This window comes from Halictus rubicundus, chromosome 1 (assembly GCF_050948215.1).
Source record: "Halictus rubicundus isolate RS-2024b chromosome 1, iyHalRubi1_principal, whole genome shotgun sequence".
Taxonomy (NCBI): domain Eukaryota; kingdom Metazoa; phylum Arthropoda; class Insecta; order Hymenoptera; family Halictidae; genus Halictus; species Halictus rubicundus.
In genome coordinates, this window is record NC_135149.1 from 2,182,779 (window position 1) to 2,198,088 (window position 15,310).

The window sequence follows — 15,310 nt, forward strand, 5'->3', positions numbered from 1 at the left end:
TATTCTGATTACACGCATTGAAAAATTGCCTACGCGTGTAACCAGAACAGCGTGTCATGTTACAGGTACAACAACTTTTTATCGGTGTAAAATTGAATATAATTAGCCCGAAATGCTTGTTATACGACGGATTCGTTTGCTGGAAGAATGTTTTTAGAAAATTATAAGGATGATCTTTAAATGTTTCACGCGTTACAAGCTGTGACTTGCCTTGCGTCAATTGGTTGCGTTCGAAGCTCGAAGCCCTCTAGCGTGAACACGACGAACCACAAAGTAACACATATAACGACATATGTACATTTCATAGGTAGCGTTTTCAACCGACGCAGCTGGATAGAAGAGTAAAGGGGGGAGGAACAACTTTCATTATGTATTTAGGTACTTAGGTATGTACAATACAATCGGTACAATTTGCGGTCGCTGCATCTGCGAACCGCGACGGGGAACCGACTGACTAAATCGTACCGAGTACAGAGTACTGCGACGCTGCGCGCGTTGTCGTTTACCGCTTGTCGCGCCAGCTCCAGCAAGCCAGCAACCAGCCGTCGCGTCGCCGTCAGTTGCTGTCCAATCTTCGAAGAGGAAGGACTTTCCGATCGAGTCGAATCTAGTGTCGTTTTCTTTTGTTTCCCCTTACGTAGAAGCTTTTGCCTACGAAATCGCGGTAACTAACCAGATTTTATTCTGTGCTTGCGCTCGAATTAATAGAAAATGTTGCCGACAAAAGGGTACTGTAATATGTACGTAAACTTGTACGTACCGTAGTGTGTGCGATCGTAATAGTACATCGGTGACGTTATTTGAACGTTGGAAAAATGCGTTGGTCAGGAACTGAAATTTCTCGTGACGCGATTGTTATGCGCGACTCGTTGTTTGGAACTTGTAGCGATGCGTTGCAACGAACCACGTATAAAGACTGTGAACGAAGTGAAAAAGTTACACGTCATAAAGCTACAGGACCGAAATAGACCACAAGAACTCGTAAGAGCAAAAGGCGATAATGAATGCCGCGTGTAAAAACAACCTTGAACAGCGAACGTACGTAGATCGACAGACGAGAATATATCAAAGACAATGCGCATAATGTAATAAGAGGAGACAGGGAAGAGGTGGTAGTGCGAGAAATGCGACGAAAAATCGTGAATCAAGACTGCTTCGCTTTCAGGACGATCGGTTAGCGTTACCACCGGTGCATCCTCTTTTTTGGTCATGCGACAATTGGGCCACGATGAGAGACGGGACGATTACCACGCGTGCCGATGTTTACACTCAAGACATTCCTGATCCGTCCGACAGGTAAGTAGCTATCCAATTTATTTTCCATTACATGTACAGGGTGTATAAAAATTATATGTCACGACCATCATAGCGTGATTCTACACCTCTAGATCGGTGGAGATCTGTGAAAAAATGCACCGCAAAATTCATTTTGACCTCGAAACTTCAGGTCAAAGTATCGAAAAATTTGAGTGATGAGTACTATACGATGCAATAAAGGAAAATTTTTCGACACTTTGACCTTGATTTCCAAGATCAAGGTGAATTTTGCGGTGCATTTTTTAACAGATTTCCACCGATCCAGAGATGTAGAATCACGCTATGGTGGTCGTGACATATAATTTTTATACACCCTGTATGAATGCAAATACATACGGTATCCTTGTCTCTACCAGGGGGGGGGGCATAATTATCTGACAAATTTTGAATCGGTTTTTGAGATCGCACACGCGTTACCGATTCACCATCGAATTCAAGTATCGTACATTTTTCGGTATTCCGATCACTTTGAAGCGCGCGAAAAACTTACCTGTGCGTAGATACACACGTACTTGGATAATTTGGTATGCGCGATCTTTCGCATGTCTCATTGTTAGCTGGTGTTCGTCGAGATTTGCACGCGAATCAAGATGCAATTCTATGAAATGTTGTTGTTGTTGTTATTATTTGAGAATGGCAATAATTTTTCTTATGCGATCATTTTCATACGATGCGCGACGCGTCTCATCGCGTCCTATCGATACCACCCTACATCCTACGATATATGTACATATTTGGTTGCCTCGCGTTGTCTTGAAACATTTCTTTTTTTTTTAGTTCACTTACTCTTTCTCACAGTCAGTCGTTCGAATAAAAAAAAAATACATGCCGACTGCTCGTTATGTATGTGCGGAGAGAGTTTTCGAAAGGTTTTTGTTTTTCCGTTTCGCGTTCATGTCCATACATACTGCCTTCAAACCGGTTTCACGTTGGCTCGGTTACTAGTGGATGTACGTGAAAGAAAGGAAGAAGACGGTCAAGAAAAGCGCTCGTCTCTCGCTCCAGTCTACTTACATACTTACGGGTGTATACGTCGCTCGTAAAGACGATTACATTATGGATAACTATGCCAACCTTACGAATGGACATGAAACATGTTTTCTTCCGTGTACCTTTTTTAACGACCTCGCAATTAATCGTATCAAAGACACTGTGTCGACCAAGTAGTAAAGGATGATATTAGTAATTGTTGGTACATACATCATTGTCGAGACGGTTCGAGTTGGGTTTGTCCGTCTCTGTCTCTGTCTCTGTCCTTTGTTTCTGCTCGTATGTTTGCCTGCGTCTACGATTCGTACACGCGGTACACGCAAAAGCAGGAGAGTACGCGCGCCCTCTTTTTCCTTCTTTCTCAATTTCTCCGTTTCTCTCTCTCTCTCTCTCCCCCTCTCCCTCTCTCTCCCCCCCCCCCCTGTTACCGATGTACGATTTGCTCGCCCGTTGGCCCGTTGGCAGTGTTTCGCTTTCGCGTGTCCTGCGTGTTTGTCGCTCGTCGCTCGTCGCTCATTTCTCGAGGGATGCTGTGTAATTTTCATTCGATCGATCGGCAATCAGTTATTTTCTGATACATAAGCGACTATTATCGCGAGTGTTGGTTCAACGGTCGATCGTGGAGTAATGCGTTTTAAAAATCCATTCGTACAGCGTGGCTTCTACAAGTAAGTTGACCAAACCGATCATTCGGTTTTCGAGGTTAAACATTTCCTCCTTAGTTCCGCCGCCTCTTTTCCTTCGACGAGCCCCATTTCGAATTGTTGTTCGATTGTTTGTCTTTTCTATGTTTTTATCGTAATGGTAGTCCGTGCACGTTTGTTCGTGGATTCGTCGATACCCGCCAGGTCTAGCTTTTCTATCGTATTGCCCAGACGGTATGTCGTGAATTTCTGTTTTCGCTAACGAGAGAGGCCCTGTTGGGTGTAAGGAGTCCTTACTAAGGACCGACCCCTAGGAATACAAACTGACATCGTTTGTACGTATGCGAGTATGTACGCAGAGTGACGCTGTCGTCGCTGCGAGCGCTTTCATCGGTAATCGAGCCGCAAAGGGATGTTCGGCCAACATTATCTTTCTACATGTACATTACTATTCGATGTAGAACGAGATATATACAGTAAGGAATTCGTTCACGAGTTATAAACGATTAAAAGTGCGATTTTAAGTCGAAAATCGTGAAAAATGGCAATTTTTCCACTTTTAAGCGTTTATAACTCGTAAACGAATTAACCAATATCGGTGAAATTTTCAGCATGGATATAATTTATTCGAGCGAATCAAACACATTCTTTAAATTTTCAATACAGGCTCAGATAAAAAAGCTGAAAAAAACCAACTTTTACTATTTCTTTTGCGATTCCGACCAATTCAAATTTTTACACCTCGTCTAATAAACTAATCCTTCTAACTTCTCAATAACATTCAAGTCGTTTGATCTAATTTTAAAAAAGTTATGGTGCTTCAAATAGTGTGGACTCAGTTTTGCTCCTTACTGTATATGCGGTGATTTAACAACGAGTTTACGTTTTATAGTAGTTCGGAACGTACACGCGATTGATTTGCATAAATATCGTAGGTGGACATGAACTTGCTTACCTACATACCTGAACCGAAAGGCCGACTATTTTGCCCGTGACACGCGTTCGAAAAAAAACCGGTTTTGCTGTGACACCGTCGCTAATCCTCGCATCTAATTCGTGGGTTGGAGACTCGTTTCGTTAGGCGCGGCGCGGCGCATTAATAACAGTAAAGATTGATATGAAAATAGATCGGAGGTTTGTTATGTAATTACTGAAAAACGATATCAATCTCGGCTGCGGTTTTGTGAAACTTTCGTTCGACGAATATTCTTTTCCAGTCCCTATCGACGAGATCCTTTTACTCGACGGATATCGTTGTACGCCGTATCGTGTATCGATATTTCGAATAAGATCCGAATCGTTGATCTACGCGTGGACAAGTTAAACGCGTAGACACGGTAGCGAAAAACTATTTCGTTTCGAGATTTGGACCATCCACAGCTTGCACGAAATCGAACTAATTCTTCGATTTCCACCGGTGCGGTGCACACTGGTGGCAAATGGCCAAAAAGCGGCAAAAAATCTGTAAAAACGAAACTATCCAACGAATTTGTTTGAAAATTTGTGGAAAGATTGCCACAGGTACAACGCTTATTTAGGAAAAATAATTTTTTAAAGCAGTCGTTAAACATCAAGTAATATGGGCTAATCGGAAATCTCTGTTTTCTGCTCATTTTTTATTTACTGAAGCATATGTACAACAAATCCTTTAATAGATTTTGGTCTGGCTCTGGTCGTTTTGGCTAGGTACAATATTCAACTAAGTTTGTGTAAAAAATCTCGACACCCTTCGATACCCCTTGACCGCAATTTAAATTTAAATATCAACTTTCAGAATTTCCAAGAATGAATCGTGCGGAAATTACGATTATTTGATGTTTTAGGTAAAAAATTTTAGGAATATTTCAAAATAATAAAGAAAAATGTGAAATGCATATGATTTATTATTTTTTTATGTATAAAAAAATATTTAATAACAATTTTTTTTTATCTTACATAAAATATTTTTATAGTGTTCATTGAACTACTGCCAAAAAATACCTGTTGAATTTTTGCGACAGTGGTCCAGTGAACGAAAAATTTGTTTATTTAACATAAAAAAGTTTTTATTAAATATTCTTTTATACACATGAATTTTACATGTTTCTTTATTATTTAGGATATATCCCGTAAAAATTTCTCTTAAATCATCAGTTTTCATCGCCGCTGAAGGTATGTAACCCCTTAAAGTGATAGGTGCACGAATCCAGTCATTCTATTGTTGCAGTTTACTATCGGGAAATATTAAAAAACTGATTGCACCACTAAAAACATACAAACGACACTAACCACACATTACACACGAGGTGCATTCCGACCGTGCGGCCTCCACGCGGTTTATTTTGCGTTATTCTAATTTCGGAGATACACTTTTCGCACAATATGCGATAAAACGGCAACAAATCTTGTTGGATAGTTTCATTTTTACGGATTTTTTGATACTTCTTGGCCAAAAACAGTGACCTAATGAACGAAAACTTTGTTTATTTAACATAACAAAATTATTATTTTATTAAAAATATCAATTCTAACAAACTATTTCACATTTTTTTTTATTATTTATGATATATCCTTAAAAAATTTCACCCGAAACATAAAATAACCATAACTTCCGCACGATTCATTCTTGGAAATTCTGAAAGTTGATATTTAAACTTAAATTACGGCGAAAGGGTCTGGAAGGGTTGCAAGATTTTTTACACAAAGTTAGATTAATATTACACCTTGCCAAAACGATTAGCTCCAGATCGAAGCTTTTCAAAGGATTTTTTGTATTCCTCCATAAATAAAAGATGAGCGTAACGCAAAGAGGTTTCAGGTTAGTCCATGTTACTTAATGTTAAACAATTTTTTTTTTGCCAATTAATAGTTTAGGCTATTTGTAATAACTCATACGATTTGTAGACCCCTAAGTATTCAATTATAGACGGAATAATTACATAACTATCGCACTGAAAACTGATGAATTCCCAGGAGAGAAGAAAAAAGGTTATTTACCATGCGTATATCTCCGTAAACAAACATTTTTTTTAAATCGGACTTTGGCACACTATGCACTCACTATTAGGCTATACAAAAATCATTTTTATTTTATAAAAGTCAACAATTTATAAAATGGATTTTTTGCCATCTTGGCACAACTGTGCGGCGCGGGGGCGTAACATTTTTCTTCGGATCGATTTGTATTGGAAAGGAAGGACTGGGTGAATTTCTTTCGGAGGGCTTTATAGCGGTTAAGAAACCTGCGACCACGTGAAAACTATACATGTCGCGTGGGACGCGAGACGGTCTTGTACATATTCACGCTTCGCACAGTAGGTGCATCGTTGCCGTCGAGCAGTTGCGCTTCGATCGCCGCACGAGTTGCTCGTACCGAATCACCCTAAACTTCTTCACGAAAGTATACATTCGAATTTACCAAATCCAGCGATATAGTTAACGATCGTTGGATGCGTCAAAATCATTCGCCGGTATGTTGATTCTACAATAGCTAATTACCATTCGGTGCCTACCGCTGTGTATTTAGCTTGACAGTGCAACTTTAAGGATGTTTAACGATTTCTTGGAGAACCCTCTCCCTTAATGAAGTAGATTCGAGGAAAGAAAAAACAAATCGGCAACGCGAGCTTACATATAAATTGATGTTGTTCGCGCAATACTTGCCGACTAATTGCAAACAGTATCGCGTTCGGTTCTCTTCTCCGCTGCATCGCGATGGAAGTCGTAAATACGTAGATGTAATTTCATCTAATACGACGCTTGCACGTACGGTCCCTTTTTTTTTCATTTTTAACCTGGTTCCGATAATTGAACCGTACTCGCTCGCAACAGTTTCGCCGTGGTGGCGCAGTCGATACAGTATACAGTGACTCTTACTAATATTCGGACGCTTTTAAAAATCGTATATCTTTGTTAATATTGGACCATACGACTTGGATTTTCTTTAAAGAAGTTAGCGCAATTGGTTGTTACACAAAGTGAAAACAAATTCCAGAGAAAATACTAAAAGTTGTATTTTGCAACTTTTTTATGTGGACTTGCATTGAAAATTTAGAAAGTACGATTTGTAGATCGATGTGTATTATACATATTCTGAGAATTTCATCAAAATCGGTCAACGCTGCACTGAGCTACAGATGTTTCAAAATGATCACATAAGGGCGAAATTCCCTGACAAAGTGAAAATTCTGTGACTTTCACCCTTAAGCTTTCATCGTCAAACGTTTATTTTTTCATTGCAACGTTGGCCGATTTAGATGAAATATTTACAATATGTATAATTGATACAGACGTACAGAACGTACTCTTTAAATTTTTAATATAAGCCTGCATAAAAAAGTTACAGAATACAACTTTTAGTACTTTCTCTGCAATTTCGACCAATTGCAATTTTAATGAAACATTTTTCTCACGTTATGTAGCGATCCAATTGTTCTAACTTCTCAAAAAAATTCAAGTAGTATAATCCAATATTGAGAAAGTTATGCGATTTTTAAGAGCGTCCGAATATTAGTTGGAGTCACTGTACGTATTACAACTTGTACGCTTCTCTTCTCGCAGTTTGAACGCGCTGGCGCGCGTATTCTTGCATGGGCTTCGCATGGTATTCTCCTTCGTCTCGTGTTTCGTTTCGTAGAATGAAACGGAATTGAATGAACAATGCACGTATTTCAATCGATAGAAGCTACGATCGCGTTATTGGGCTCGATTAGCTCACTGAATGCATGCTCGACTTTGATCGGCACGGGCCGTTTCTGGCTTCTTCTTACCCGTTTCTTTTCTTCTTTTTTTTTCACTAGTTTCTTTTTTTTTCATTGTATCTTCTCCCTTTAAAATCATAGAAATCGTTGCATGATGCGCATGGATCGTTACATCAAATGCGGCTAAACATCTCTGCCCGCTTGTTTTCTCTCCTCTCCTATCCTATCCCTTTGACGATGTTATTGGTACCGATATGAAAAGCTAATTTTTCAATTTGTCGAAGAAACCAGGACAAACGTGGTCGTTGAGTTTTCTCGATCGATAATCGATGATGCTCCTTTCAAGCGTCGAAAGAGACTGGTGATTTGATTTCCGTGATCCGCCTCGCCTCTCCTCGTCTCGCCTCGCCTTGCCTCGCCTCGCCTCGCCTCGCCTCGCCTCGCCGCGAACAAACCGAAAGTATGTGATCGGTGATGTGTGCGGTTGGAATTTGGAATTAAACAGAAGGACGACAAATGCGATACGCGATTCGCAGCACCGAAGCGAGAAGATCTACGATTCGAGAGAGAGTTTCGAAGCATCGACAACAACACCGGGTCTAATCGATCTAACGAAACGGTAGAGCCACGATTCCAAACAAATGGACAGGCAAATCTATTTTTATGCTGCTCTGACGTCGGAGGAAAAGAGTAGAATGCAACCTTGTACGAGGGCTAGGTGGTACGTCTTGTTCCTAACACTTTCTATACGGAATAGACTCGTCGTTACTTTAGAAAACTCGCGTCGCGAATGGAATTCGAACGAAAGGGGTTTCGCTTGTCTGCTAGTCTTACTGCATAGTCTGCTGACCTGGGTTTACGCCCTTCGTTTCTGCACCCTTCTGTCTCGTCGTCCCATATCGTAACCCACGTGTTTCAATACCTATTCCAATTACAGTTTACAGTTTCTCGGTTTAACGCGGAGTGAAGTTTGTTTGCTAAGAAATTAGGAAATTAGGAAATTCCAATCGAGTTTCTCGCTTATACGAGAGACTACTGACAGAGACGCACAGAGACTAGATTGTTGCACCTCGTTGGTTGGAGGAACCATTTTAACGTATCGAGCGTCTTGTTCGTTTGCTACACTTTCAACGAATTCAATGTTCTTCTCTGCTTTCAGCGTGATCGTAACCAGCGAGTCTGCGCTTCTGCAGACTTCTATGCCTGTGGTAAACTACGATGAGCCGGACAACGAGATACATGGACACGAACATGGACAAGGAGACAGAGACAGGGGCGGAGTCGGAGTCGGAGACGGAGACGGAACGCGCGTTGACCAAATCGTAAACTCGACGGCCACGTTCGACGCGCATCCAGCGAGCAGTAACCAGCTGACTACGTATACCGAAACCACCAAAGCCGACCATTGTACCGAGACAATCGAGAACGACGACGTCTGCGACGTAGGCCCGCTACCACAGGCCGTTGCTCTATCGATTGCCAAATCAGCGTTCGAATTCGGATCGGAACCCGACGATCGCTCGGAGCCGCAGACCCAGTCGGATCAGGAGTCCTCCAGGATCTCTCGAATCCAGAGGAATGGGCTTGACACGGACAAAAAGAAACCGGTCGTTCGGCGCAACGACAACTCTTGCGTCGTCGACTGCATATATTTCACGCAACAGTGTTGCGAATGCGTGATATTTTAATTTAGTTAGTTGCTCGGCCAGAAAAAGGATCGATTTTACCGAACCAAGATGCATGATCAAATGTTCGCGAGACGCTATCGTGACATAGGACCGAGCGTCATCGATCGATCGAACGAAAGAACGCTTCCGAGAAGTATCGTTATTCGTCATGCTTCGTGCCACGTGGCACCTGCCTCGAAAAGAAGGTTCGAATCGTCGTCGGTCTATTGTATCAGATTACCGCCGTCGCATTTTTTCCTATTATTTTTTACTTTTCCGGTCAGATTTCGAATCAAATCATTCCAGTTGCATCCGGTTGCATCGCGCATCATTGCGACTCTACTACCTGTATACACGGCAGCATACTATCCTATTCAATTCGGAATGCCATAATTATTTATTACGCGAAATTGCTAGATTAACAAGACATTTATTATTGTTATTATTATTATTATTATAATTATATCAATGCGTACAGTGCTGCTGCACACTCTAGCCACCCGAAAAGCATAGTTGGTAGAATATTGCCTTGTAGAAGTTCGAAAAAGACTGCTCAAGTGCCGATAACGCGTGTTATTTTGTGCGTGCGTTCTTTACGAGTTTCCTTTCGGGACGATGATATTATGATAAAAAAATTGTACAAACATTTTTTACATTTCCAAAGAATGTAATATCAGACGTAAATTTCACAAACATAGAAGAGTTGCGTGCAGATCTAAGGAACTTCAACAGTATAACACAAACGATTTGCGTACGTCGCACAAGTTTTTCAAAATGATTAGCATACGATCGAGAAGAGATCTACTGCCATGATAGTTTACAACAACATCTAAATATACGTTTGGTAGTTACCTTTGCTTTTATAGGCTTTCCAGCAAATTATAGTAGATACGAGCAATTCTATCGAAGACTGTTTCTGCTCGTGTCCGTATGTACGTATATACATATCGACCGTTTCTTATAAAATACTGTAGTATCATTGTCAGGATCGCTAAATATTTGAATGATCGATTTAACGAGATAATTACGATCTACAAACGAGTCCACTCGTCGGATTTCTCATTCTTTTCCTATGATATTACGGACATTTTCATTTTTGCAGAATAGAGGAAAGTAGTAGCAAAATTCGTCGAGGATCGTTGAGGATAGAAAATGTGATTGATATATTTTCTGAATATATATTATGATATAATATAATATACGATACGATACGATTTAATATCGTGTAATGCAATGTAACGTAATGCCACGTGACAAAATAATCTAAAAATGGATAAATCGATCGTACAATTTTGTAATAATGCAGAAACGTTTGCGCAACTATTTTCTTCTACTTATGGTTAGATTCGTTTCTGTACAATATCGCTGACCGTTCTTTGATAACAAAGACACGACGGAGAATAAAAAATAATATTCTAAAAACGTGCGTAGCGCTAGTTAGTGTAATGAAACTTTTGACGTTTCCACTTGAAGTATAATATAAATTTATATTTACAAAATAATTAATTTACGATAGATCGTTAATTAATATTGTTTCTTTCTAGACGAATCTCTGAGATACCGAGAGACTGGTATTCCTCGTTGCGTACCACTCGTTCGTATTGTTGAAATACATTTATTTCTACCTAATTTATAACATTACTATTCACTAACCAATAATAAAATTTCATTTCACTAGTTTTAATTTTATAGAAATGAACAATACGTAAATAAGAAAAGTAATATCTCGTCTCGACTACTTTTGTAACAGAAAACGAATTTTAAAGCTTACAACCTACGTAATGGCAATTTAGTTAATGGCAGCTATGCTATAACCGTAATGTGTATTGCATCTAAGTCTGTATCTTGCAAGATGAAATATTAACAATTGTACACAGCCTGACGAAGAACTATTTACAAATTAAGCAGCTATACATGTATGTGATATACGGTTTAGGAGATGTAAAGAACACAGTATTTTAATCTATCGACGATTTCTGTCGCCTGCCTTGAAAGTGTCCATGATGGGAACTTAAACGTCCACCTCTGTTAATATTTTTCTACGAATATGTGCAATAAATAAGGACTGCTACGTTGTAACAAGAAGCAACTGTGATACCTTAATCGCGAACATGCAACGTTACGTAATTGCACGCAAATCCAAGTTCGGCCAGAGTCGTTGAAAACTCATGGAAACGATGTCGACGTCGCGTCGTTGTCGAGTGAATTTGACTTGTTCCAGAGAACGCGAGTACAGAGTCTCAGAGTATAAAGATAAAGAAGAGAGGAATTGTTACATCGGGCTACTAAATAACAGATCGAGCATTTTCTATTTTACAAGATTGTACTCAACAATTCGGATACACTTTTCATAAATACGATCTACGGTATATCGTGTACGAATAGCACGCGAACTTATTTACCACAGAATAGAATACATTCGATTAGAAATACACGCTTCTAAATCGGGAAATTAGTAAAAAATTGTGTATAAATAGTTAATTAGTTGGTAATGTACAATATCTGTGCTTCTTGTTGTGGTATAATGCTGTAGAAAAATTTTGCAAGAAAGTGATAGAACTTTTGGAAATTCGTGCTGAAAGACGAATTCAACCCGACCAGTGGTGGTGGTGGTGGTGGTCACCGCGCTTCGTTGGATCGATTGACTGGCCTTGAAAAATACTTGGTACTGGTATTCTGCTAAAAGTGTAGATTTGTATACTTTGTTCGTTAGTTCGCATCGGGTTACGACTCGTGTATGGGAAGCGGATGTCCTTCGGAATTGAATACCCATTTATCTAGATCTATCAGTTGCCTTGTATCGTCGAATAGTAAGTACAAGTACTTCAGAGTTTCGGCAAACCAGAAGCTTTCAGTCATATCTTGTTGTCGAGTATCATGAATATTTCGTACATTGCCGATACTGGTGTAACCTTTGTCCACCTTTGTGTAATTTTCAAAAGCCTATGTCGAAGGAACAACATTGAACCAACTGTATTCTGTATTACGAAAAAGCGTCGATCGCTATAGATGCAGCTATACTTACTTGAAATATTTGCCATCCCCAGTCTTGGAATGTTTTATTTCCAGTAAAATACCACATATAAAATAAACTTTCAATAAATTCTGGTCTCAATAGATTATGAGCGTCGTGTATTTTCACATACATGTCCATTGATTTCTTTTCTTCTGCGTTCTAGAAGAAATTATGTAAGATATATCTGTGATTTGAATTAATTAAAATTCATCTGCTTGATCTATCGTCTATCGACTAACGGATATTGACCTGAATATTGAAGTAAGTAATTTCCGGCGCAAGAAACGTTGGTTGAATAGCATACGTCTGATAACAAGTTTTCACAAGTTCGTTCGCAAGATCCATATGTTCGGATGGCAAACCATGATGGACTCCCAAAGCTAAAGTACCTGGTAAGTAACACGTGAGGTGGTCCTATAAATTAAATATTTTGAACGTCGGTATCGGTATACGCTCGAGAAATAAGGACGAAAAGTAAGCGATTAGGCGGTATACAACATTCTATATGGTAAATGGTGAACAATTAACTCACCATTTTTGGCTTGATTTCTTTCGTTGCTCCAACTAGTTCAGCGATAAAAACAAATTTTTTGCTCGCTGTTTGTTTCACAAGATGTTTTCGAGTTCCAGAAATCCCTGACAAGTAATCATCTCGCAAACTGAAAACATTTCGAAACAAGTTATTCGGTTAAATTGACATAGAGCATCTCCGAAACGAACGAAAGTAATATATGTATTTATGCTTCCGTTGAAGCATACATTCGAAGGTACTAACTAATTAATAGTTTTGCCGGTTTGAAGCCACTGTTTCAGCAAATATTCATAATAACTGTCGCCGCGCGCACCAAGCGTAATCGTTGCAAACTCTCGAAATTGTCCAGTGTTGGCGTTAATGAATATGGGTACTAAACCATCGTATTTCTCCAACTGATGCACATGTTCGGACACCTTTTCTACGGCTTCCTACGAGGCATACGGTTACAGCAGCCGTAAAGGAACGGAATGAAACTCTACACGATTAACAACATCCTGAACGTAGTGAACAAGAAAATATACCTCGTATTTTGGTTCTCCCGTATTGCGAGTAAGATCTCGAAATTCTAATTGAATCGAGGTGACTTCGCTGGTGCTGCTGTCAGGACCCCATTTGGGACTATGCGCGGTATTCGTACCAAGATTTACATCGGAATACGGAACACCAGATGAAGTGGAAAATGCTGGCATCAGACGATCGCCTAACTGTGCCTGTACAATTGATATTCAAAGTGTATTGTTACGCTGCCGTAATAGTTACGTTACCATATCATATCAGTTTATACAATGTAACGTAACGTGACGTAACGTAATATTATATGCAATATAATATCACATAATACTATCCTCGGAAAGTCATAAGGGAGACTTACAGCTTTATTTAAAAAAACTTTATCACCCGATAAATGATATGCCGATAATAGCCCTCCTAATACCCTAATGGTAACTTCGAATAAATTAACGTCCCTATTTAGAGTAAATACTAAACTCTTATCAACCCATGCCTTGGCTTCTAAAAATTCTGTAAAACAAACGGATCACGCAATTAAAGTTTACACGATAACAGAGTACATTGTTCGGAGAACATATTTAAATGGCTTAGTAATCGTACCGTTATTTAAACCCATTATGTACATAGTATCTAGGGAATCGACTATAGTGAGTCCCAAACCAAACCATTCATGGTATTTTCTGGAAATAGGCTTGACGGTATCGTGACCCCAGGCATATTCCTTGTATCCGTTCCATGAATGCTTAAACGCGGCAACTACTGCCTTCTGTCTACTATTTTGCGGACCTAAAATTTAGATAGCTTGTATCAAAGTAGAACTCTTAGAATATTACCCTGTATGTTGCTCAGCGCAACATTACCATTAAATTTAAACGCGTTTGGCTTAGGTTGAGGAGGTTCCCCGATTTGATCATCGTCCACTTGGTTTATTTCTGGTTGGAACTCGGGCTCTTCTATAACCTCCCCGCCATCTTTGCGCTCTTGGTTCGTGTTGTCTACCACAATATCTTCTACAGCCTACAAATTTCATTATAATACGAGCATCTGTGCAATGTGAGACGACGCGTAATGTCTGCAAGTATCAATGATAAATTATCATATTTGCCATCGTACCTTTTCGTATTTAATAGTATCTTGCGCAACTTCTATATTGTTATAGTCGCCCTCGTCTAAAATTCCGTTCTTATTATCGCCAGGCAACAAATAAAATATAATTAATATAATTGTAATGACTATAAAGTAAAGGATGTTCCTTTGAAACCTTGACAACTGATTCCATTGCTACAAAAAGAAATAATAGGGCAATTAATAAAGCATAAGTCATTATTATCTTTTCCATTATAAACATGAATGAAAACTATTTCGAAAAGTGTAAAGAATATCCTCCAAAGCAGTTTACCCTCCAAAGACTGCGAGATGTTCCTCGTGCAAACGTTGCGCTTTCCTGAATATTTAAACTAATATAGTCCGTCTTGGCGATATCTTTCGGCGGAAACATATTTCGCTCGAGGTTAAGTTGTTCTGGCGAATACAATGATAACCAAAGCCAGAACACTCCAAGAAATAATAGTACCACTGAGCCACATTAACTGCGATAGTCTTCATTTATGTGATGCGGATAAAACATATTTGTCGTCGAATACACATTGGCTGACACGATACGAACTTACAGGCAGCCAGTGTCCTCTAAACACGAATCATTCGGTCGACAACAGTATCAGAACCTGATCCGGTGATCCTACGACCCTACGAATGTTGAGTGGTGAGTGTTGACAGTATGCCGGGGCATTCCAGCTGTGTTCAACCTGCATTATATCGCTATCGCGTCGTGCCTTCCCGGTAATGCTACTTGTCACGCATCGCACAATGGTATCGCATACACCAGTTTCTTCGTACAAATCGCCAAATGTAATTTCATCTATATACATAGGTATGTAACTACGTAAATAGTA

The 15,310-nt window shown here is 39.5% G+C and overlaps 2 protein-coding genes across 4 annotated transcripts; one reads left to right on the forward strand and one right to left on the reverse strand.

The window, feature by feature from the left end:
• The first annotated feature begins 458 nt into the window (after window positions 1–458).
• Window positions 459–11,382, forward strand: LOC143365634 (uncharacterized). 3 transcript variants are annotated; one of them, XM_076805999.1, is made up of 3 exons: window positions 459–1,038; window positions 1,166–1,296; window positions 8,790–11,382. In XM_076805999.1, exons 2-3 carry the CDS (start codon window positions 1,229–1,231, stop codon window positions 9,316–9,318), a joined length of 597 nt encoding a protein of 198 aa, XP_076662114.1. In that variant the 5' UTR covers window positions 459–1,038; window positions 1,166–1,228; the 3' UTR covers window positions 9,319–11,382. The 3 variants fall into 3 exon arrangements, with proteins under 3 accessions (XP_076662114.1, XP_076662123.1, XP_076662105.1); XM_076806008.1 differs by lacking the exons at window positions 459–1,038; window positions 1,166–1,296 and adding an exon at window positions 2,794–2,975; XM_076805990.1 differs by lacking the exons at window positions 459–1,038; window positions 1,166–1,296 and adding an exon at window positions 7,300–8,351.
• Window positions 11,383–11,587: 205 nt separating this feature from the next.
• Alpha-man-ib (alpha-Mannosidase class I b) lies at window positions 11,588–15,245 on the reverse strand. The gene is made up of 11 exons (XM_076805906.1): window positions 14,758–15,245; window positions 14,472–14,639; window positions 14,219–14,375; window positions 13,959–14,144; window positions 13,720–13,868; window positions 13,370–13,558; window positions 13,089–13,276; window positions 12,846–12,972; window positions 12,563–12,727; window positions 12,323–12,472; window positions 11,588–12,240 (listed from the first exon to the last, which is right to left on the reverse strand). The coding sequence occupies exons 1-11, from the start codon at window positions 14,854–14,856 to the stop codon at window positions 12,022–12,024; spliced, it is 1,797 nt and encodes a 598-aa protein (XP_076662021.1). The 5' UTR covers window positions 14,857–15,245; the 3' UTR covers window positions 11,588–12,021.
• Window positions 15,246–15,310: the final 65 nt, after the last annotated feature.